This window comes from Kwoniella shivajii, chromosome 7 (genome assembly GCF_035658355.1).
Source record: "Kwoniella shivajii chromosome 7, complete sequence".
Classification (NCBI taxonomy): Eukaryota; Fungi; Basidiomycota; class Tremellomycetes; order Tremellales; family Cryptococcaceae; genus Kwoniella; species Kwoniella shivajii.
The window spans coordinates 138135-161350 of record NC_085914.1 but is presented as its reverse complement, the minus strand read 5'-3'; the positions used below and the strand labels follow the sequence as shown (position 1 = coordinate 161350).

Genomic DNA, 23216 nt, shown 5'->3' with positions numbered 1-23216 from the left:
TGGATGTAGATTGAATAACAGTTTGACCTTCTAGGAATCTACAAACAAATGAAGATATGATTCTTAGCTTGACGCTTGTTTTGCAGCATACAAAAGCTGATCAATCACTCACCATGCAAAGTAATGCGTATACTTCTTAGACGAAGGATGTACCGGCATCTCCAGTTTGAAGGCGTTCAACCTGAAAGGACACCAGATTTTAGAGTCAGCGATTAAAGCAATCCCCATCTGTAATCCAAGCGTAACTTATACTCACTCTTGTTTGATAGCCATGGCTAATTCAGGAGTCAACCTATTACAGGTAGCAGGTTCACTCCTTCTATCATATGTACCACTATCGTATGTTTGGTACACAGCACACTCAGGTGCCCAATCAATCCTTCTTCTGATCGGAGCAGTCATTGCTCTAGTTTGAGGTGGTTTGTGGATAGCATTATGACCCAATATCGATAAAGCAGGTGCAGATGAATTGTGTGAAGGGTTGGCGTAGATTGAATCTGTATTGGCCGATACAGGTGGTGCGGGAGTATCGAATGGTGAGAATGAAGGCGAAAAAGGGTCATAAGTAGGATCAACTTGAGGACTGGGATGAACCAGTCCATCTAGTAAAGCAGGATTGGACGAAGGCAATTGTGCCAATGGTCCAGGAGGCGTTTTGAATGTGGTATGATGGGCAGAGTTCGATCTTTGTCGATTGGCATTTGCCTCATCTTCTTTCGAGTATGACGAAATTGCTACAGCCCACCTCGTATCAGCGACAACATTCACGAAACAATCGAGGTATAATACCGCTTACACTTCAAGATACCTTTCTTAGGTATGGCGGCTCTGTCTATCCATGCGTTACCCCAAGTAGCTTGGAATTCAGCATCTGCCTCGGCGGACAATCTCGTCTTCGCAAGAGTCATGGTCACATCTTCAACAGTTTCACCTTCAGAAGAATCATCTTCCGAGTCGTATTCCTGATCGGTAACCGCAACAGCGTGAACTACGGTTGGTGCCTGAGAGTGATGAACGCGCACTACCTCAGGAGCGGTTGATCCATTAGGATTTGACATTGATGCTCCAACACTTGCTAGAGATGGCAGGGATCCATTAGGGGCTTGTCGAGTGGTAGTATTCTGATCCCAGGTGGGTTCACCTGTTCCACCGGATATTGGCGAGATATCCTTGTGTGTAGCTTCGGCTCTAGATTTCAGTGTATGCTGACGAGCAAGCTTGGCAGCGGGCGATAGTCCAGCCAAAGCTCTATCATCGTCCTCATTTAGACGATCCGATTCTGCGGTCGCATGAGAGATAGCCGCAGGTGCAGCTTCACCTTTACCCTTCTTATTCTTCTTTTCCTTTTTCTTCTTCGCATCCTTTTCAGGTAAGGCTGCATCTTCGCCTTCCTTAGGTTTGTCCTTGAAGATCCGAGATATGCCCATCAAGCTACATTGTCAATGAATCATCAGCTTTGTCATCAACAGAGTATAGCTGGATAATAGAGCTCACCTGTTCCTTCTTGCAAGTTTACCTATACTGCCCATTTTCCTGATCATCATACTCGCGGATGATACTGTAGAAGACAAGGAGATGTTATCCGTGGACATGTTTTTCATCCTGAACAAGCTTCTCTTTCCCTTTTCCTTTTGTTCTCCTCCGACTGTGGCGGTACGCTCCGTCTCTGCCAAGCTGATCTCACTGCCCATTGCAGCTGGATTCATGGTGAATGGTGCTGATGGAGCTCTGAAATCCTGTGGAGGCGTAGCTGGAGGAGTCGCAGACCGAGTCGAAGACTCTGATGGTGTGGTGTAATGCTTAGGTGGTAGGGATTGTTTACTAACGGGCACGGGCGCAGGAGCAGGTGGAGGCGCAAACCTTTGCTCCTTCTTCGAATCTTTATCAAGAGCTTTGCGTAGTCTGCCCTTCAATCCTCCAGTTTTAACCATCTTGTCGGTAGGCTCGGGAGTGGAAGCAGGTTGTGAGAGGGGTGAAGACCGAGAGCCCATAGGAGTATTGGTTGCATTGGTTATAGGTCCAGGATGGAGAGGCGTGGACGCTCTGGAGGGAATAGCAGTCGCTCTTGGAGGTGCTGGAGAAGACGTACGGGGAGCAGAAACAGGAATTTCTCGAGCACCGGAACGCTCACTGCCAGATGAGTTGGTTCGAGAATGATCGCCAATTTTGGGTGGAGGTACAATCGCTTCTATAGGCGGAACGTGAGCTTCTCGTTGTTTTTCAACGGGTATGGAGGCAGGTTGAGCACGAGGTGCCTGGCTAGGTTGAGTTCTCGGTTGTTCTTGAGGAATAGATCCTGAAGAAGAGCGAGGGATAGCCGTTACAGGTTCTTGTAAACCTGAAGGCATCGAGGTGGATCTAGGAAGTTGTTCTCTGGATGGCTTGTTCGATGGACCCCGCTTATATGGATGATAGGACTGCTGTTGTTGCTGTTGCTGAGCTTTAGGAGGTGCTTGGACTGATGATGTAGTGACATTCGAATAGTCTTGTTGCTGTTGCGGTTGTACGGATGACTGTCTTGGTTGAGATTGACTATCAAAGTAACCTGCATTACCTTTACCATTCGTAAAATGTTGACCACCTGGACCGGAGCTTGTTCGTCTTCTTGCATCGTGATTTGAATGATCCGTTGTGACGGGAGGAGTTTGACCACCTGTTGATCCTTGATGAGAGCTATTCTGAACGGAAGCCATTACCATGTGTTGATAAGCGTTTGCCCAAGCTGCGAAATCCGCTTGCGACTGCTGGAATTGTTGATGGCTTTGATTTTGATTGTGATTGTGGAAGATGTGTTGTGGTTGCTGATTGGGATTTGGAAAAGAATTGAAAGGAGGATTGTAGAAAGCAGTCGCTGGAACGGGATTTGAGGTCCAGGATTGTTGTTGGACACCTAGACCAACGTTGTACATTTGTTGTTGATGATGATGATTCGGAGGGAAATATGATGAACCTCCTGCCGACGATACACCTGTGAAAGGTTGATTATAGGGAGAAGCGTTGGATGATGAGGATGTTGAGTTGGTTCGTACATGAGGGGCAGATGAATCGTATGGGGACGTGAAAGGTGGAGTGGAACGTGATCTTGGTTGATCAAATGATGGTGCTCGGTCCATAGATGGAGGACGATGAGTGGAAGGTTGCATCACAGCTGCCATGGTGCTGGGTGTCAAGGGTCAAGGGTCAACAGGAAGATCGTGTTGATTTGGGGCTTGGAGTGGTGGAGACGTGGAAGGAAGTTGAGAGCAGTGTATATGGGACTTACAACAAACACCGTCAACGATCGAATCTATCTTTTCATCCAATTGTGGATCGCAGATTTGGGTCAGAAAGGCTGCGCAGAGGTAATTATTTAGTTGTATTTCGACGCTACGAGATTCATAGTCAATGGTCAGATGAGAGTGCTTGATGGATTGTTTTTGTATGCAGGAGAAAGTAAAGGGATTTGTGAAAGATGGATAGAATGAGTGAGAGAAATCAAAGGATGGACTGAGAAATTGGAACAACGGAGTGGGATGAGAAAGAGTTACACGGACCATTCATCATTGAACAGTCCGGCTCGAGTAGGAAAAGTGGTTGAAACGAGAATTACTTTTGAGGGTATTGTGTGGTGGGATAGGGAACTCACGATGCAGCACTGTTTCGGAGTGGAGATAGCTAAGATGTGTTGTTGTAATGTGATGAGAAGAATGAAGAACCACCGTATTGGAAAATCCGCAAGCGGTGTTGGAACTTGTGTCGTATACTCGTACTTGATAGTCGTCGATTACCGAGACTTATTTTTATTTTGCTTTTTTTGTTGAATTTACGTTTATGTTGTTTTGTCTCGGGATGCAAGTGGCTATGATGTGATCTGTGATACGATGGCACAAAGAAGCAGGAAGGAGGTAAGGTCAAATATCAATCATCAATTGTCATTCGATTGGGAGATAAAAGAAGTTGTTGATCGTGAAGAAGCAAGCACAACAAAGGGGTGTGAATTGAATAGGAGAAGGAGGTATGTGCGAGTCAAGGTGAGAAGGGTATGGTGGAGTGGGGAGAGTGTGTTTGTATACAATGATTGTATAAGCGTGTTGTATGTGTGTTTCTCAAGGGATGCGATTGATGAACAGGTATGTGTGGAATTTGGGATGGCGACGAAAGAAAAGACAATCAAAGTATAACTCATACGCAGCATGAAAGAGCAAAGAGTATGTTTAAACGAGACAGGAATGTTTCCTAGGATATATAACAGGAGTCTTGGCACGGACCACCTTGTTGTTCACTCTGCTCACTTTGATACCATGAACACGCTTTGTGATGTTGTCAAGTGAAAAGAGAATGGGGATACGCGATAGATTCAACAGGAGAAAGGAAGCACAGACCATAGACAGGATGGGAATTGTGTCAAGTTGGGATACAGGAATACAGGAATAGATGTAATCAGAAATGGTCATGTGGGTGAACAGGTTAAAAACGGTGGAAAACCCTCAAAAAGGAGGTTAAGGATCAAGTGGATAAGATAAATGTGGACGATGAACATTGATGGAATGCAAAGTTTCAAGAAGAGGCAAAGAAAGAGCTCAGATGTACGCAGAAATATGACACTCTAATACCTTACTCACCAACTGTAGAGATCAAAAATCCCCAAAGATGATAAATCCTCTGACGTTATCCTAGTTGAATCTTCGTATTTCTACTCAGTCTTTGGATGATCCTTTTCCGTCCTATCTCTGGTGTGTCGTCTTTTCTGTTGGTCGTGTGAGTATGTTGAGCGGTACGAAGGATGTTTTGTTGAACGATCAATGATGACAACAACACCCAACTGCGAAAGATGTTTAGAGTAGTCTAACCTGTACAAGTTATTCTGTAACCGTGATGAAAATAACATTCTCATTTTCGGCAAAGACCGGGCCCCGGACTTTTTCTTTTTGATGTTGATTTTTCACAACACCGCTTTTTCTCTTCATGGCACATGTGGTATGTCACGTACGCGAGTATTCTTGGAGTATGTTTCATTCACATGCATCACAATACCCCATCATCTCTCAAATCCACATACTAGACATGCTGTCGCTATTAGATGCGTTGAGGTTGACATGATAAACAACCCTAGAGAAAAAGAACAAAGAGCAAAGAGAAAAGAAAAAGAAAGGCACGAACAAGGGGGATGACGTTGTTTGTATCCTCTCAGGGTAATTTAAACTACTTTCGACACGTTATTGCTCGTGGCGGATGACAAAAAGAAAGAGTGGGATTTCAGGTGGCGTTTTTATACTTTTTTATTCGATAGAAATAGAGGAATGTGTGGGATGATGCATGATGGTCGAGCCTTGTTAGCGAGTATTGTTTCAAGTCCAATGCTGATCGTTTCTAATATCCCATCAATACAATCAGTATTTGATCGCTAACTCATGACGATGACAGACATCAAGCACGCCATACAGCTTCGTAGAAACACAATTTACGTGCCGACATGACTCCGCCAGACTTTTCTCCGTTGATGACCGAAATGTCCTTTCGAGATCTTTTGATCTCCTGAATAGACCACCTTTCATATTCTGAGTAATGACGGGAGAGACGTCTCATGTCCTGTGTTTGCTTGTGCTCAGTCTCGCGTCATTACAAGTGTGACATGATTGATGCGTAATTCTCTTTCTCTTTCGTATAAACCATCTTCAGTGAGCTGCATCAGTCAATCATCGTCCATTCATATTGAGACTTTCTATCTGCTTGTTGTTTACCATGTCACCCATCAGTATACGTTCGTCTCCACTGACCGAGAAAAAGACGACTTGGACAGTCAGACCAAGATCCCTTGTATCATTGCTCTGTGAGGACCTCGACCATTGTAACAGTATATATCGAATTCCGCGTTCAGTGGCAGATCCTTTCTCTCAACTGACCTTCATGGGGAGTGGAAGGCTTATGAGGCACAAGAAGACAGCGTGAAAGGTTCGTCATCTGAAGTGATGTGCTACTATTGAAGATACAGTATACACAAGAAAATAACCAGAGGCTACTTCTATAATATTGATATTCTCTTTCTTTTCATCGTTCTCCCTTATTGCAAAGAAAGCACCTAGTCGTTCACTTGTCATTAAAGATTCACCACGATCCCAGGGAATAATTTTTGAACTCTCGCCGCGCTTAAGTCTACCACATAATGTCAAGCAGTCGTGATTCCATCAAGAAAGAATCTTTGAAATGTGCATGTGCATCTTCTGAAGAAGATCCTGACTCATCCCCCTCTCCAGGATTCACACTTACGCCAAGAGTGAGCACGAGGGATAATCCATATTGGAAAGGACATAAATTATGGAAATGTGCCTGTCCCATCGGATGTTCCCAAAATAACCAAAGCAGAATAAGATCTCTCTCGACGTTGTGTGCCGATACACATCTCAGAATGGGGGTTTATACTATGATCAAAAGTGCAAATCATCCAGGATCCACCATGCAAATCAACGAGAGTGAAAATGGTGCTAAATGGGTATTGTGCAAATCAATTGATAAATTAGCTGCTCGATTCTCCGAGAAATATGAAAAATTCGGATTTCATGTCAAGTATGATAAGAAGACTCTAGAAGAAGAAGAAGATGATGATGATGTTGATGAGAAAGGTTTGGATGAATCTCAAAAGACATCTCATAAACCTACTGAAGAGGATTAGATTTTTATACTGTGCATACAGTATCAGCTTTAGTATCTGATTTTTACATGTACTTTGATACGCACTGTACAATCTTAGTAAAGCATCTTCAATCTCTCAGCTTGCTGCATGATATACTGTACTCGCGGTGGTATACCAGGGTGGTATACCAGGGTGGTATACCAGGGTGATATATTACCTGATCTCCTTCTTCGGAACACGAATAAACGTAGTACTCAAACCCTTTGCCACAATCAGTTTCAGCTCCGAGTGAAAGTAGGGGTTGCATGATCCTGATCACTTACTATAATCCAGTAAGTCAAAGTGAGATTAGTCAACTCCGACTATCAAAAGACCTTGTTAAGACCGACCAAACAGCAATCCAGGTTTGAAGCTCCACATAATTTTTGGTCAGCATCATTGCGTGAACGATAGCTTCCGACAAACGAGAATTGTTTCCGATCAAAGGTGTGTAAAGTGCGCAGTCCTGCTACAATCGAATGCAAGAAGTGGAATGGATGGACTCTTAGTACGAATGATAAGATATATAAACTGGCTTTGTTATCAACATTTCCCTTCTCTTCGAAAACTTGTTGTCTCACTCAATTTCACCTGCTTGATCAGGTGCCACATCATTGTACATCTTACTTTCAGTACAACTCATTCACTTTGATCCGTTATCACTTATTACGAGCCTCGTGCCTTGCTCAGATATCCTTGTCAAATCATCATGTCCTCTTCTAGTACTGGTACAACGCACAGAGGGCACTTCAAATTGACGCCATCAGTCCAACATCCCATTGATCAAACGGACGATTCAACTTCTTTATTGAGACCAAATTATACGTGTCCAATGACTTACCAAGATTTAGGAGCAAGTAAATGGCCAACTTCCCTCTCGCTCTCCAAGAAAGCCTGCGAAAAAGAGTTGAAATCGGTCACCGATAGTATATGCTCACAAATGGGCGATGCAAACAAAAACAGTATTATGAGGAAGGAAGACTCCGAATACCTCTTTGAAAAAAATCTCTTCACATACGCTTGTAAGACCGGTCGTAGATTTCCTGAATACAAGATCACGTTAAGTCACAGATATCTGAGTGATCAAGAAATTGATAATATCAGACTAGAAGTCGAGTTAGGCAATTGAAATTGAGTAAAACACGTACTTTGTAATCATTTCAGTCCCGCGACGAGTTATCTCCTTTGTGATATCGATAACAGTATACTCTTTCATCATGTAGATCCAGGTTAGCCTATGCGTTCTCTCATACGATACGGCGAAATTCTGACATAAATTCGATTGAGCTTCAGTCCAGTTGTATGAAAAGGTATGAGAGTGGCGGCATTTCGCTACAGTATGTAGCCTCTTCTTCTCCTTCTTTCGGGGTACGTACCCAAAGGATTGTTCGTGTCCTCCTCCTTGATGAAAGGAAGGAAGGTTCATGTATTGTATGTTTTGTTCTTACCTTTGACCATGACTACTAAAAACGAGCAAATGAACATCACTGATTGTGTATACTACTCATACTATATATACTGTAAAATTTCGTTGAAGACGAATCGATCTTATCCTGCCCAGCTCGCTTCAGATCCAAACTTTGATAACATAGTTTCAGTGATATGAAGTAACCGCTCTCACACAATCATAAAGTACCTTGTCCATCCTGCATCATCTAGAATACATTAGAGAAAGTAGCAAGCAAGATACATCAACATCGCATTATCCATCACGTTTTCAACGAAATTCGCCACGATCGCGAAAAAGACATCTCGACAAAGTACTTCACTACTACTGTATAACTTACGATCATGTTGAGCCCACCATTATATTGTTCAATCTGTTCAGCACCCTGCCTTCTTCCCCGTCTACCACTCCCCAACCCGTATATGGCTTCGGGATCATCGTACTCATCCTCTGCTTCTGGTATTAATGCAGAATATGATCCGGAAGAATGGTTATCTGCTTGGTATTGTTTACGTCTATCATCAGGATTAACTGATCCACTTCCTTTCCTGTTTTCTTCTATGGAGCCTTCTTCACTTCCAATTCCACTTCCACTTGGTATTGCGTCCTCTCAAGTGAAAGTGAAATCGGGGCGACGTATCGATCCACCCAGAAGGATTATACCTATCCATTCATATTGTGTATCAATCATCCGATCTACGACCCGTAAATCCCTGAACAACAGTAAGACGCACGAAGAAGGTGTCTTGTTGAGTTGGTCATTACCTAGATGGACAGGACATGGTCCATGGTCAAACCAAGCTGAAGATAAAGCGTTCGCTGTTCCAGAAGGACTGAAAGATCGTAAAGGCAAAAAAGAACCGGTCGTTATGACCCCTGGTTATTGGGGTGGCATGTTCGATATGAGAGAAAGATTCGCTAGGAACGGGAATCATCTATTGGAGGTAAATGAAAAAAATCCTTGGAATTGAACTCAAATCCTCCTTGTGGATACTATATTTCAGTCAATGCTTATATTTCTGTTGAAATTGAACACTGACTATACCTTTTACAGGATGACTTGATATCACCCTTGACGATTTCCAAACCAACATTAATTATGTCCACTTTCAACGACATCTTATTAAATAACCAAGTTCGACCTGAACAGAGTTCCCTTATGACAAAATTACCTTTACCCATCCTCAATCGCATATTCCATTTCCTGTTAGACGATACACCACTTCCATCATTAGCTTCCTGCAGGGAAACAGAGAGGAAAGCCGATACAACTCCGATCCTTGATCCAATCTCAATCAATTCATTCCAATCAGTGTCTTTTACATGTTCCGAGCTATATTATATATCTTTACCATCTTCTATATGGGTGATGTTAATATTGGATTCAGTTAAATCTTTTAGGAACTCGTGTTTGCAGAGATGGAGAGCTAATCCCACTGGTGTAGGATCAGCTTCGCAATTATGGTCAGCTTTAGAGGAATCATTCGATAATCCAATCAGAGATGCCATATGTTTGGCTTGGACAGATCGAGGGGAAATCGAACAAGAACACGGATGGGAAATGAAAGATGTGTGGTATTGGTGGAATTATGATAAATCATGGAAAAATAGAAGGCGCGTTTGGAGATGTGCTATTTGGGCTACGGCAACGGCTAGAGACGCCGATTGGTGGTGAGTGCGAGGGACATGGAGGTCGAGAAGAAGCGACGGACCTTGTGTGAGGGAAAGGGGCTGTACGAAGAGGGAGATGTCTGCAAGATCATCTTGATCCATACAACTAATTAGTATAAAATAATTGTCAATAAGTCAGTATGATCATTGAAGATTCAGTAACAATTGCCAGATTAAGATATCTGCTACTGATGGCAGAAAATGCATTATACTTCACACATATCATCATTGCAAATCGTTAAAACTAACCAGTCCTAAGTCAAAACATCAGCTTTAATATTCCTCCTCGGATATGAAAAAGATAGCGAAAAGCTCACTTTTGACTTTGTGAACCAGGCAAATCTCTTAATATGAAAACGACTAATTCCGATCTCATTTCTGCCAAAGTGAATTTTTTGACAATATCATCCAACTCCAACAAATCTTCTTGATCCTTCAATTGTAATAAACCTCTTCCACCTTCATGTCCCTCCGTTCTACTTTCTCTCGCTAAAACAATTTTCTTCTTTTCGATTTCGGTAGATCTCCTCTGCAATATGTTACCTAACGCTTTGTATACGTTGGTCAACAAAACACCATAAACACGCGCTTCGTCCATTGCCCATAAGTGATATTCTGCTGAAGGCGGTAAACCCATTCTGGATTTAGCTGCTGTTTTCGGTACTTCCTGAGTTTCGACCAGTGATAACCGTTGCAAATTCGCTAGATGCTTTCTCGCATCCATCAACGGTAACATTGCACAATCTCGAATCTATTTTAGGTCGGACAAGTCAGCCTAACGCCGAGTTTAACAAGTATTTGATACCACGAATTGTAGAGATAGGGAAGGGTTCTGTTTTCGGATTCAGATTGAAACACTCACAGTTGTCTCAAAAGCTTTACTACTTTTACTGACAACAGCCAAGACTCTTGCGGCTTTATTTCCTAATTGTTCTCTGACCAATTGATACAAGATGTTCTCTCTCAGTTTCCTACAGATGATTTCAATTTCAACAATATAACCTGGATTCGTTCCATTATCTTTTCTCAAGAAAGTGAAATGTCCAGCAGCACCATCATCTCCAGCCAAGATATTCAAGTAATTCCTAACTAATTCCGGTATTGTAGCTCTTGAACTTATTGCTAATCCAGCTGATAATAGAGGGTAATCTTTATGTGGGATATGTGAGACTATTTCATTTACCCCAATCGAATCGTTTGTTCTTTCTTCTTTCATTGACGAATTGTCTTTTAATGCAGCTTCTAGTATTGCACGCATAACTGTTCCAGCTGCTTTGTTCCATCTTTCTTCAGCTGCTTGAACTATCAATTCATTTCGAATCAATAGACCATATCGATCGTAATTGATTCTCAAATGAACATCTTTCTTCAAATCGTAATCGAACTCTTCGTTGAGTTTACCTTTACGTTTCTTTTTATCTTTATCAATCTTGGGTCGTTCAATAAGTATCCGTCGTATGTCCTGAAGATCTGCTCTTTCTTCTCCAATTTCATGTTGAGCTTGTTTCATACAGTTGTCCAGGTCATTAGCTGATAACATGGCTGTGTTTTTCGATGCGGACATTTCCTTCCTATGAGCCTGAGATGAAACCAAGCATCAGTACGGCATCCGAGAACCGAAAAGAGTTTCATCGGGACGCTTAAGAGAAACGAGTCAAAAACACTCACTTGATATCGCCGTTGTACGAGATCCGATTCAAGAATATGCATTTCTGGTGAAGTCGGACGTATAAATTGCGCTCTGACCAATGCGATCAAAGTGGTGTTCACTGCATCCGCACCTATATAGGACAAGCGATTGTATGTCAGCCGAGACTTTCTGGGATTTGTGTCGTTATCAATACTTACGTGAAGCATCACTTGATCCCGCACAAGCAGAGATGATATCTGGTATCTTCAATTTACCATAAATCATCAACATCCTAACTATCTCCAAAGCCTATACTCCCAATACCAATCTGATTAGCCGAATGTCTGTATTCTCCAATGATATTGAAAAATGGATGGGAATAGGGAAAGGGAAAGGGAATAAAGGATGACATACGATGTCATCGTATTTTTGATGAGTTATAGCCATTATTCTACCCCATCTTAATCTCATCAAACAGGTCAAAGTGTCAAACTCAAACTGTTCTTCTTCTCCTGTATCTTTGTATGAAGCTCCGTTCGTTTGGACCAAATCATGTTGAATCAAAATTAACAATGATGCTTGTGTGGTAGATTTGGGTAAAGCTGACAATCTCGATATTGTAGATGAAGGTAATCTACCTCTATTCAGTAATGTGGACGCCACGCGCTATCAATCCAATCAAAAGATATGAGCTGGATGACTGGGTATCTGAAAAGAGACAAGAAGCGATTGAGGCCATTGAATGAAGATTCACTCACACATATGACATCCCCAAATGCTTGTCGGACTATATGTTCACACAACCGCACAGATTCTTTACCGTTATCCCTCATTGTGATCCGATGTGCTATATTCGAGGTTTCATGAGGATGGCTGTTGAGTATCGATGAGTAGTTGGAATGTCGATATACATACAGATGAGCTGATATTAACTAATTATATTTTAATTTTTTGATGATTCTGAAGTAAATCATTTCCATGTACTACTTGATAACATAGAGGGAATAATTTGATCCCGTTGAGATGGACAGTGCACATCACGTGACTAGCACATGAAACAGTCAAAAACACGTGGTTTCGCAATTCGGTGGTTTTGGGATATCCGAGGTGACACCGGAGATGTTGTTGATGATGGTGAGAATGAGTGAAGTGACGACAACGGGTGCAAGATACCATCTCCATTGATTAGTTCACTCAACAAAGTAGAATACTAGCCTCATTGCTGACTCGTTATCCCAGCTGATCAGCTGCTTTCAAGGGAAAGGTTCGTCGAATCAAGGTAGTCTTTCACCATGGATCCATTTCACTTACCAGGGTTCTTCCCTTCGAAACCACTATATGATCCATTCATAGACAACCCAAAAGGTCTACCGGGACATATACTCTTTCCGATATTCTTAATCCTAATTGCCCCATCAACATTGTTCTTTGTCCTATTGGTTCGACAAACAAGTTTACGTCCTTCAAGAAAAAAGACAGCAACGATACTAGTAATAGGTGATATTGGTAGAAGTCCGAGGATGATGTATCATTCATCTAGTTTAGCTAAAAAAGGATATGAAGCATGGATAATAGGATACAACGAAACTAAACCAATCAATGACTTAATTGATAATTCGAATATTCATATATTACCTTTGATTGAACCACCAAAATCATTATCGATTCTACCTTGGTTCATACGAGCTCCAATAAGAGTCATATATCAAATATATTCGGTTATCCATCTGATCATTTGGGTCATACCATGTAATACTGAATACCTATTCATCCAAAATCCACCTTCAATCCCTACTTTGGCTGTAGCACAATTCATTGTCCTGAACACTGGCTCAAAATTGGTTGTTGATTGGCATAATACTGGTTATTCAATTTTAGCAATGAGATTAGGAATGAAATCACCTATAGTCAAAGTAGCGAGATGGTGAGTGATTTCTGCTTTCTGGGTCAATCACAGAGCTCTCCGAAATGCTGACGCTTTTTCAACCAACCCAAAAATAGGGTCGAAAAGACATTCGGGCAATCTGCGTATGCTCATTTATTCGTAACGAGGGCATTGGAAGAGTTCTTAGTGAAAGAATGGCAACTTGAGTGAGTACCTATTTCTAGATCCCTTTCACAAAGTTAAGCTGACACACATAACAGAGGACGAAAAGCAGTTTTACATGATCGACCACCATCACATTTCCAACATACATCAGTGCCGCAACAACATGACCTTTTCACTAAACTACTACCAATGTTATCACCTTCGTTACCACCTTCTTTGATTGGTGAAGGAGATTCCATTCTTTTTACTCAGATATCTTCTGGAGAAGCTCAATTGAGATCTGATAGACCAGCTTTAGTCGTCTCTTCAACATCTTGGACAGCCGATGAAGATTTCTCTTTACTCGTGACCGCTCTTGACGCTTATCAAATCTCCCTCAACGCCGGTACTGATCTTCCAAAATTGATAGTAATCATCACTGGTAAAGGAGGTTTACGACAAGCTTTCGAGAAGATAGTCCAAGGAAGGGAAAGAACAACTTGGAAAGATATAACAGTAAGATGTGTTTTCGTACCTTCAGAAGATTATCCTACATTACTCGGATCAGCAGATCTAGGTGTCAGTCTACATAGTAGTTCGTCAGGTAGAGATCTCCCTATGAAAGTTGTGGATATGTTCGGTTGTGGTATACCTGTACTGGCTAGGAAATTTGGTTGTATCGGTGAATTAGTCAAAGATGGTAAGAATGGAATGGTTTTTGAGGATGGTGAGGAGATGGGAAAACAGTTGATCGTGAGTCAATCTTGTATAGATTGCATGACTAGTTAACGTCGCTTATGCTTATTGCACTGGTGTATAGAATGTGATGGACGGGTTTCCATCTTCAAATAAGCTGGATGATCTCAAAAAGTACTTTGATAAGCCTCAAAGTTCATACCCGGACGCGACAAAGTCAGGAAAGCCAGGAAATCCAGAAGATGAGTGGTCAACATGGGATGAGAATTGGGATAAGGTGGTATACGATGGCCTGCTGAATACTAGCAGGAGATGATCATGCATACATAGCCAGAAAAGCAAAGTGCTTGTCTTCGGGATCATTATCATCGTCTTCACCACTTCAGAAAACACCTATGCATGAGCCTGATACCCCCACCATCACAACATCTCTGGCAATTGTCAGACACACTTTTCATTCGCTTGCTTTGCATTTAGTTACACCTCGCTATTTAATGTTTTCAATCTCTCTTTCTGTTCTTCAAACACAGCTCATCAATTATATCTCACTAGACCTCACAGCATCGAGAATGAACGGATACTCCTACGATAATGGACCATCAACGTCCGCACCTCAAACGGGAGGTGTACCTGGAGGTATAGATGTACCGTTAGGATTAACGAATCAACCTAGATTACTGGTCAGGAATTTGAATAATCAAGAAACAACATTTCATCTCAGTGGAGTAGAATTGGCCTATGCCAATAGTTTGAGAAGGGTCATGATGGCTGATGTACCGACTATCGGTGAGTCAATGGAACTTGTATTGGGTGGATGAAATGAAAACATAGAGCGGTGAGCAAGATAGATGGCTGAGGAGATTGAGTGTTCGGTGTTCAAGCGTGATGGTATGTAGGATGCCTAATGGAGGAAGCAGCGGTAGAGCGAAGCACAATGCTGAATCGGTGAAGGTCAGCCTCGACTCATGCTAACCGTTATTAAATGATAGCTATCGATCAAGTCCTATTCCTGCAAAATACAACACCTATTCCAGACGAAATGTTAGCACATAGATTAGGATTAGTACCGTTGATAAGTAGAGGTGTAGCGAAGGGATTGAGATATACGAGGGTGAGTCCACTATCGAACCTATCCATGCAGATAAAGTGTGAATACCCTCAGTGTAAGCTGATTGTATGGTATGATAGGATTGTGAATGTGATGAAGGTTGTTATTATTGTATGGTAACGTTGAAATTGAAAGTTACGTTTAGAGGTGCAAATGGAGAGAAATTCATGAAGGTCACAAGTGACATGTTGGAGATTGTACCCAGTGCAGGAGGGGTGAGTGAAAATCCAATTATCTTATTTCCCTCTTCCTTAAATGAGATTACCTCTTTCTTCACACAGAAGATTAGAGTGTATATTCATTTGAATTAAACTGACAAGAAAAATATATTATCTTGGATTGGGGATCTGATAGCCACCACCACCGAATCCATATGGACCACCACCTGATTTGTCAGAAGATGATAGACAAATAATCAATAATCGCGATAATGAATTAGGTGTACCGGTTGGAAAAGGTCAACCTGGAGTTGCACCTATACTATTAGCTAAAATGGGTCAAGGTCAAGAGATTGATTTAGTCTGTAAAGCTTATAAGGTGAGTGTAGCCTCATCATATCAAGTGAAGAAACTTTAGAATGTCAAGACATGATGATATCGTTTGTGAGATATCCAATGACTATTAATACTGACTCTCATGCTTTCTTTCCTTTCTGCAATTAGGGAATAGCGAAATATCATGCCAAATGGTCACCATTATCCACTGTCGCTTTTGAATATGACCCTCATAACAAATTGAGACATACTACACATTGGTTCGAGACGGATGGTGAGTTGCTCTCTATCTATCAAAGTTTCTATCACAACATGTCGTTGTGGATTTGTTTGAACACAACTCCATGACGGATAATTTGCTAACGTCAATCAACAGAACGTGGAGAATGGCCATTATCTTCAAATGCTGTATTCGAAGCTCCACCTGATCCCTCGGAACCATTCGATTATACAGCTGTTCCATCAACATTTTACTATACGGCAGAAGCAGTGAACTCTATACCAGTCCGTTCAGTTGTCGAACAAGGTTTAGATTTATTGGTGGAAAATCTAGCGGGTGTGATATTGGCAGTTCAGAAAGAGACTGGTGTGGATGAAGATGAAGACGAAGGTGAACAAGGTGTTATAGAACCTGATTTCGGTGGCGCACCCCAAACGGATGGTTATGGTACCGCTCAAGATCCATATGGTGGTGGAGGCGGTGGTTATGGAGGAGGAAGTTTCGGTGCGAACGGGGGTCAATGGGGTCGACAAGGGAACGGCATGAGTCCTCTAAGGAGATGATAGTTCGTGTCTGTGACCAAACAGAAGATAGTATATCGAGATGTTTCTTGATGCGAAAGAAATAAAGTATAGATGAAACGATTCATAGTATCATTGACGTATGTCGCATGCACCTACAAAAACAGGTGATCGTCCTTTGTGATATTCACTCCTTCACCTTCCTTTGGGCTAATCTGGCGTTTCTGATTTGACTAACTTGGTAAATTAGAGATATTGCTGATGACCACTAGCTTTTAAAACTTTTAAAAAAAGTCATATTCAGACTTAAAAAACCGAGAATACTTGTCCTGACGCCAATAGGTGACTGAATCAGTACGAATTGGAAAAGCCATTAGAGCTCAAAATGACAGGTTTAGTAGCACGTCTGAAAAAAGCTGAAAAGGATTTTGAGACAGCAAAAGAAAGAGGATCATCAAGTGCTGATGCGTATGAAGAGAGGGTTAACAAGTTGAGAAAAGAATTGGAAAAGCCACAACCTCATCCTGAGTGAGTATGCCTATTGTCCAGCTGTAATGCGCACTAGAGAGAAAGTGAGAGAGCCAGAGCAGGAAGGTGGCCGGAAATCACCTTTATTTGGTGAGCTGACGAAGATTGTCGCTAAGGTTACAATTCGGTCCAGTCGCTCAGAGTATCGCTGTGATGGTGATGATAAGCTTAGGTGAGTTAGCTAACTAAAGGACAAAAACAAAATTCTTTGCTAAATAGACAGTAATGTGATGTAGGAATGTCTGCTGTGCCATTGCCCTATGAAATGATACCTTTTTACGGGTTATTCAGCACTATAACGACTATAGCTGTTATGTGAGCCGATTTCACCTCAGGCCCTTCTCTTAACTCCCTTTGCACTACGTGTGAACCCAACCTTAATGCCAGAGTTTGGCGAAAGGTGAAATTCCCCTATTCCCTCACTAATATGAGTGAAACAGTTTCTATGTAGCTAGAACGTCGATCATCTATTATGGGTATAATCAAGCATTGTCAAAATTACCTAAACCTGAAGATCCAGATACGATCAGATTTCGAAAATTGGTTGCCAGTAAGAAACCAAGACAAGATTTATGGGTAAGTGAATTCCCTTTTCTGAATGAGTTGAAGTTGGTCTGTATGAAAGTTTCTCTTTCAAGCTGATGATCATCACTCTCGCTTGGGGCATCGACCTTTTGTTTTACTTTACATTCTTCTTTTCAATTCTGGTCCTGACTAAAGATTGTATCCTTTCTAGGCGCACACCCGATCTCATCCTTCTGCATTTCTAACTACGAAAGTTGCAGCACCTAAATTGTTCCCATTCCCATTGGGCAAAACCCGACCTGAAGCAAGTATAAAGGATGAATTATGGTGGGAAGGAGGAAATGCTCCTCATGTAGTGAGTATCAACGGTCATCGAACGATCTACCCGACTGGAAAGTAGCTGAAGCTTGATTGTTTATCGTACTGTTTAGGGACATTTCAATAGACCTAAACTACCTCAACCTCCAGCTCCGGATGAAAGTGTTCTGATGAAAAGGGTAGAAGCAAGTATGAAGCGTGAAGCTCAGGAGGATATGTGAGTTGTTATCTTTCTCACAAACAAGCATCTTACCGCATACTTTGTGGGATACAAGCTAATTATCTATCCCCTTGGATTCTTGGGTAGGTGGAAGAAAAGGATTCGTACGGTTCAGATACTCTGCGTGATCATTATCGTTTCGTTCAGTAAGTTGGTCATCCCCTCTTATCTTCCTCCAAAACGATGTCAACGTCTTATAGTTGAAAGATAATCATATGGCGTGAAGATCCTAACCTGATTCCTATGATATTACAGTAAACAAGAAGGTCTCCATAGCATGTTTATGTTATCTTATTTACCACACAATATCAACCGAGATCCAGAACATGTTGGCTCCTCCTCCTGATATGGATGGAATATGGAGATATATCGATCGAATGACAATGAATAAGAATGAATCAAATCCAAAACCAAGAGATATGACAGGTGGTATGTCCTATATATATGAACAACAAGAACAAGGACAAGGTGTCAAGGAATTAGCAAATGTTCCTATCGAAATGGTTCCTCCTCACGTGTTGATGACTACCCAAAATCATTATTACGCTGGGCCAGGTAACGAAATGAAGGTCGAGAAATAGGTTGCTATTCTGCAGTGAACAACAGTTGAGTAGAGGAAACTGGTTACGATAAGAGATGTCAAGGCGCCATGATGGAGAGTTGTTGTGGTGATGGGATGCAGCTCACATATGTATATACAAAAATAACAATATACATATATATACCTGTCATCTCTCAAAATACGAGGACTATACCTATGCATGAGCTTTCAACCCTATTTTACAAGAAACCTAAAATAATGTCCACAATGGTAATATCGCGAATAACCAAATCAATCCCAAATTAACGAACCTTTTTGACTGAGTGCCGTGCGTTTATTCCGGCACTTCTGATCCACGGGAATACTGTCATGTCTATAGCTCTTCTTGCCCGTATCGCACTCATGATGGTCAACTCCTGATCATCCTCCTGACTTCAGCTCCAGCTACACTCATCCTTACATTATCAGCATGGATCATCTCATCTTCAGTGACCACTTTTTTTCCCAGTGTCCTGAACAAAACGACCCGAAAAGGATCAGCTCACTGCCGACTATTCACCGGATCTGAGTTGTGACTTACCTCTTCTTCTTAGTCGTTGTCTTGACTGGTAAGTCCTCTTCGTCTTCAGATAACTGTAGTTGACTGACCCTTTCACTCAGTGGTCCAGGAGTAAGGGGTTCTACAACTTGTGCATCTCTAGTTGGGGTCGAAGCCTTTTTATTGGATCCGTTCACCTTGTCTGATTCAGTTTTTAGCGAAGTCACCTTCTTGGCGGGAGTTTTGGCTGAAGTGGAGGCTTTTTTCACTGGCGATGACACCCTTGGCTTTGTCGGACTTCCAGTGACTCTTCGTCTACTTGATGCCCTCCTAACGGGTGAAGAGTCTTCACTATCTTCGTCACTTTGATCCAAATCTTCTTGATCAGATAGAGTGAATGCTGATTCGCCAGAGTCGACCTCTTCTTCATCCGCATCATCTTCGTCATCTTCCTCACCGTCTTCTCCTTCTTCTTCGTCTCCTGTCGCATCTTCTTCATCCATGTCCTCGTCCGTATTGATGATACTCTCCTCGTCTGAGCTGATGACGATGGCGATTGGTCTAACAGCTTCGACATCGTCATCATCCACCTCAGAATCAAGCTCAATCTCTTCTTTGGTAGTTTCCTCGTCTCCCTCTTCTTCTTCTTCCTCCTCCTCTTCACGACTAGTGTCCGCCTCCATAGTTGTATCTGGGTCAACGATCTGTGGCCTTGAGGGTTCAAATGATTCCCTGGTGACAGTGATTTGAGGTATACCAGAAGATCTGACAAGGAAAGGATCGGACTCCTGAGACAGCATCGAGTCGTCACCTGTAGTCATCTGCGAAGATGTATTAGCTTCAAGTTCGTGTTCGACTGAGCTTCGCAATATGCAGTCACTAACCAAAGAAGCATCAATGGCAGATTCGAAGCTTTCATCCCCCACAGAAGTATCTTGTGTGATATCTTCTCTAGATGAGGTCGCAGAGGCAGGCCGATATTGAGCGATGCGAGGAACAGCAGGCGTCATCGTTCGAGTGACTATATCAATCTTTCTATCTGTCTTGAGCTCGTTCGCAGCGACCTTAAGTGAAGTACGGGATTTATGGGTCAGCTGTGCACACGTCCCTAGCCAGCGGAAAGTCACTCACCTGTTCATTCAACTGACGACCGAAGTCATTATGCATTTTCTGTAACGACTCTTGCATTTCTTTAGCTACTTCCTCTCTAACCTCAACTTCTATCGAAGCGTTTCTCATTTCCGATTCATATAGCTAGTTCCACGACATTGGGTTAGCTACTGGAGTTGTCCTCATCAGACACGATACACTCACCCGACTTTTCATTTCTTTCAACTGTTCGAACAAGTATTCTACCAATGCATCTTGACCCTCTTCCTCGTCACTTTCACCTTGCTCGCTTTCCTCGACGACTTCCAACTCTTCTTCAACCATGACAAATCCTTGACTCTCCCTGTCCATAGCTAATTTCCTTCCATCTTCTAGCTCTGGTTTCGGTAAGACAGGTACAGTGACCTTGATCTTCATAGGTCCACTGACAGCATGCTTAAAGGCTGAGATTTGTGTACTGATTTGTCGCTTCAGAAGAGGGAATCCAACTTTGTTTGAAGCAGTGGTTTGTATTTCCCTTGCTATAGCTGAGAATCGCATAACGTGGGAATTTTCATCAAAGCCTGTATCGTACGGATTGACATTTACGATGATAACCTATGGCATGCAGTAGTATCAGCTGCGCATCGTTCGCTGTCATACGTATCAGGGCAGCTTACCGCTCTTCCATCGCCAACAAAGAAGTTTTGGAATATCTCTGTTAGCTTAGAATGCCTGAACGGTACTACAGCAAATTTCTTTTTCGCTCCAGGGGTGGTTGAGCCATTCATCTTTTGTTGATTTGCTCTCAGCACCTCCAAACATTGTCCAAGCACCATCAATGATTTGTTAATGTTTCCAGCTTCCTTCAATCGATCGCCTGTAGTTTGTGTATTTCGAGTTCTCTCGGATCCTGCTAAATCGACTATGGCAAGTCTCGATACCTGAGCGGAATCTGGATCTTCAGGTGCTCCATTATGGATTCTCACTACTTTAATGGTGAATATACCGTGAGATCTTGAGGACTCTCGGTTGGCAATAGTCCCGAATACTCGTCGAGCCCTTTGACCAGATCGGAACACGGCCAAAGCTTCCTGCAGAGCCACACATTATGTCAGCCAATTCAGGCCTGACTTGCTTACGTAGCTCACCTCTCTCGTCCTGACTCTGACATCCTTGAGTCCTGCGATGTATTTACCGTTTCCTTCAGGATCATTCTTCAGCGACAATGCGTGTCGTCGGAGTATTCCACCACCGCCGTTGGCCATGGCAGCGAGGTTGAAAGAGGAGTTCAATGCTCCAGAAAATCCGAAAGTATTGGATGCTCGAGGTAATCCAGTATTGGTAGCTCGCGCTCGAGTGAGACCGGGCGTGGATGGCGTTGAAGGCAGAACAGAATCAAGGAGGTCGAAGATCTATACACGAATAATGAGCTGAAAATCGCAATTGGCAGTACTCGGAATCATCCAATTCACCTTCTCGTTGTACACTTCCGCGTAAGATACGAAAACAGCGTAAGAAAAATTCCTATCGATTTTGACGCCTGCATCATATCGAACATATCAGCTGATTCCATCCGGATCATCAGTCCTCATATAGCTCACTGTCTTCGATTTTAGGTTCATTGACAGCAAGCGGATCATTGAGCATGATTGGATCATCCTTCTCGTTACTCAATACAACATCAGCCAATCCTTGAGGTTTCAGCTAATATCGGTGTCAGCTCAATTTCAGCTCAATTCAGAGATATAGAGTCAGCTTACATTAGCGTCACTTTCTAATCCTTCAATAGAGTTGAATACTACATCGATTGATCTAGGTAATACCCCTCTGTCTGTCGCAGAATGAGTTGATCCACCTTGGATCGTATAACTTTTACCACTATTGCTGACTCCGTAAGCGAACAGTAGACCATTCTCACCCTGGAGCAGCTTTTCTACAAGTGGGAGCGTGGTGGTGGTGAAGAATGATGATTGGGGCGTCGTGGGTGGGAAGACTCGGTCGAATGAGAATATGTGTGGTGGTTTAGGTATATGATGACGTGATTGATCCTGGTGAACCATGATGAGCTTTGGTTTTCTTTCTTTGAGTGAGATGGAGCATGAAAGCTTACAGAAGGTGCGCGCATCAAAACATCTGTTTCTGACTGAATTTCAAGGTATGGCCGGGAAGAACTCGTTCCGTCTGAATCTGCTGGTGAAGGTCTGATACGAAGATATGCCTGTATGTTGTACACATCATGAGCTTGATCTGCCTAGGAGCACAAGTAAGCTCACCTGAAGACTCTCTGAATAATTTGCTGGTTCATGCTCATTCACGACTTTCTTGGCCATCAGCTGTCGGCTCGTCAGCGCAGGTCTTTTTATATGCATTAAGATGGCTTTCTCACTTCTTTATCCTTGTTACCAATCTTTCCCGATACTTTCCTAAAGCCCTCTTTTCCCTTCGCGAGAAGTCCAGGAGTTCTGGGTGTGGGTGCAGGTGCCATCTTGTATAATCCAGTTGCTGGACTGGCCGTTGACTCTTTTGCCGCTCGAAGTCGGGTGACTCTCGTCGCTGCACTGGTACTAGGTGCGGCCTCGGATTTCTTAGGAAGTGGCTTGGACCTTGACGAGGACGATGCCGTAGGTGCTGTGGGTGCCATCGTGTTTTAATATGAACAAGGACGGCTCAAGAATCGATGACTGGACTAATAACGCAAGAAAGATGAGAAAAGATGAAAAAGAATGTTGTTGAAGACAGTCGCGGTTGTTTGTGCTCAGTATACCACGGGACACGGAACCAAATAAAAAAGATCTGTGCACGCGCGACTGGCCACGTGCGACAACAAAAGTAGAAGCTATGTTCTCCGGAAAAAGAGCATTTTGCAAGTGAGATTGATAATGGAGATGCTCTATGAAGTGTACTGGCTGTCCTACTCGGGCGAAGGCATGATGAGCCAACTCTCATAGCCTCTTCTCAAACCGACGGGAGAGACCAAGACCTCAGACCA

At 42.6% G+C, this 23216-nt stretch overlaps 8 protein-coding genes across 8 annotated transcripts; 5 read left to right on the top strand and 3 right to left on the bottom strand.

Moving 5' to 3' along the window:
* Positions 1–108: 108 nt before the first annotated feature.
* IL334_005187 (uncharacterized protein) lies at positions 109–3155 on the bottom strand (the record flags this gene model as incomplete). The annotated part of the gene is made up of 4 exons (XM_062936901.1): positions 109–181; positions 257–734; positions 797–1431; positions 1495–3155. 4 exons carry the CDS (start codon positions 3153–3155, stop codon positions 109–111), a joined length of 2847 nt encoding a protein of 948 aa, XP_062792952.1.
* A 2987-nt stretch (positions 3156–6142) lies between these two features.
* Positions 6143–6649, top strand: IL334_005186 (uncharacterized protein; the record flags this gene model as incomplete). The annotated part of the gene is made up of 1 exon (XM_062936900.1): positions 6143–6649. The coding sequence occupies one exon, from the start codon at positions 6143–6145 to the stop codon at positions 6647–6649; it is 507 nt and encodes a 168-aa protein (XP_062792951.1).
* A 1791-nt stretch (positions 6650–8440) lies between these two features.
* IL334_005185 (uncharacterized protein) lies at positions 8441–9771 on the top strand (the record flags this gene model as incomplete). The annotated part of the gene is made up of 2 exons (XM_062936899.1): positions 8441–9040; positions 9151–9771. 2 exons carry the CDS (start codon positions 8441–8443, stop codon positions 9769–9771), a joined length of 1221 nt encoding a protein of 406 aa, XP_062792950.1.
* A 240-nt stretch (positions 9772–10011) lies between these two features.
* IL334_005184 (uncharacterized protein) lies at positions 10012–12230 on the bottom strand (the record flags this gene model as incomplete). The annotated part of the gene is made up of 7 exons (XM_062936898.1): positions 10012–10021; positions 10085–10518; positions 10630–11346; positions 11436–11548; positions 11616–11706; positions 11812–12063; positions 12156–12230. The coding sequence occupies 7 exons, from the start codon at positions 12228–12230 to the stop codon at positions 10012–10014; spliced, it is 1692 nt and encodes a 563-aa protein (XP_062792949.1).
* A 459-nt stretch (positions 12231–12689) lies between these two features.
* Positions 12690–14438, top strand: IL334_005183 (uncharacterized protein; the record flags this gene model as incomplete). Its single annotated transcript, XM_062936897.1, has 4 exons — positions 12690–13321; positions 13399–13488; positions 13543–14179; positions 14247–14438. 4 exons carry the CDS (start codon positions 12690–12692, stop codon positions 14436–14438), a joined length of 1551 nt encoding a protein of 516 aa, XP_062792948.1.
* Positions 14439–14691: 253 nt separating this feature from the next.
* On the top strand, positions 14692–16507 carry IL334_005182 (uncharacterized protein; the record flags this gene model as incomplete). The annotated part of the gene is made up of 6 exons (XM_062936896.1): positions 14692–14908; positions 15112–15233; positions 15311–15445; positions 15585–15767; positions 15893–15998; positions 16101–16507. 6 exons carry the CDS (start codon positions 14692–14694, stop codon positions 16505–16507), a joined length of 1170 nt encoding a protein of 389 aa, XP_062792947.1.
* A 343-nt stretch (positions 16508–16850) lies between these two features.
* Positions 16851–18637, top strand: IL334_005181 (uncharacterized protein; the record flags this gene model as incomplete). The annotated part of the gene is made up of 8 exons (XM_062936895.1): positions 16851–16993; positions 17110–17165; positions 17230–17308; positions 17434–17569; positions 17730–17873; positions 17950–18053; positions 18144–18202; positions 18312–18637. The coding sequence occupies 8 exons, from the start codon at positions 16851–16853 to the stop codon at positions 18635–18637; spliced, it is 1047 nt and encodes a 348-aa protein (XP_062792946.1).
* Positions 18638–19006: 369 nt separating this feature from the next.
* IL334_005180 (uncharacterized protein) lies at positions 19007–22868 on the bottom strand (the record flags this gene model as incomplete). Its single annotated transcript, XM_062936894.1, has 13 exons — positions 19007–19109; positions 19178–19956; positions 20020–20199; positions 20267–20389; positions 20450–20842; positions 20905–21318; positions 21376–21639; positions 21700–21767; positions 21829–21931; positions 21988–22275; positions 22338–22445; positions 22501–22560; positions 22614–22868. The coding sequence occupies 13 exons, from the start codon at positions 22866–22868 to the stop codon at positions 19007–19009; spliced, it is 3138 nt and encodes a 1045-aa protein (XP_062792945.1).
* Between the last annotated feature and the right edge of the window lie 348 nt (positions 22869–23216).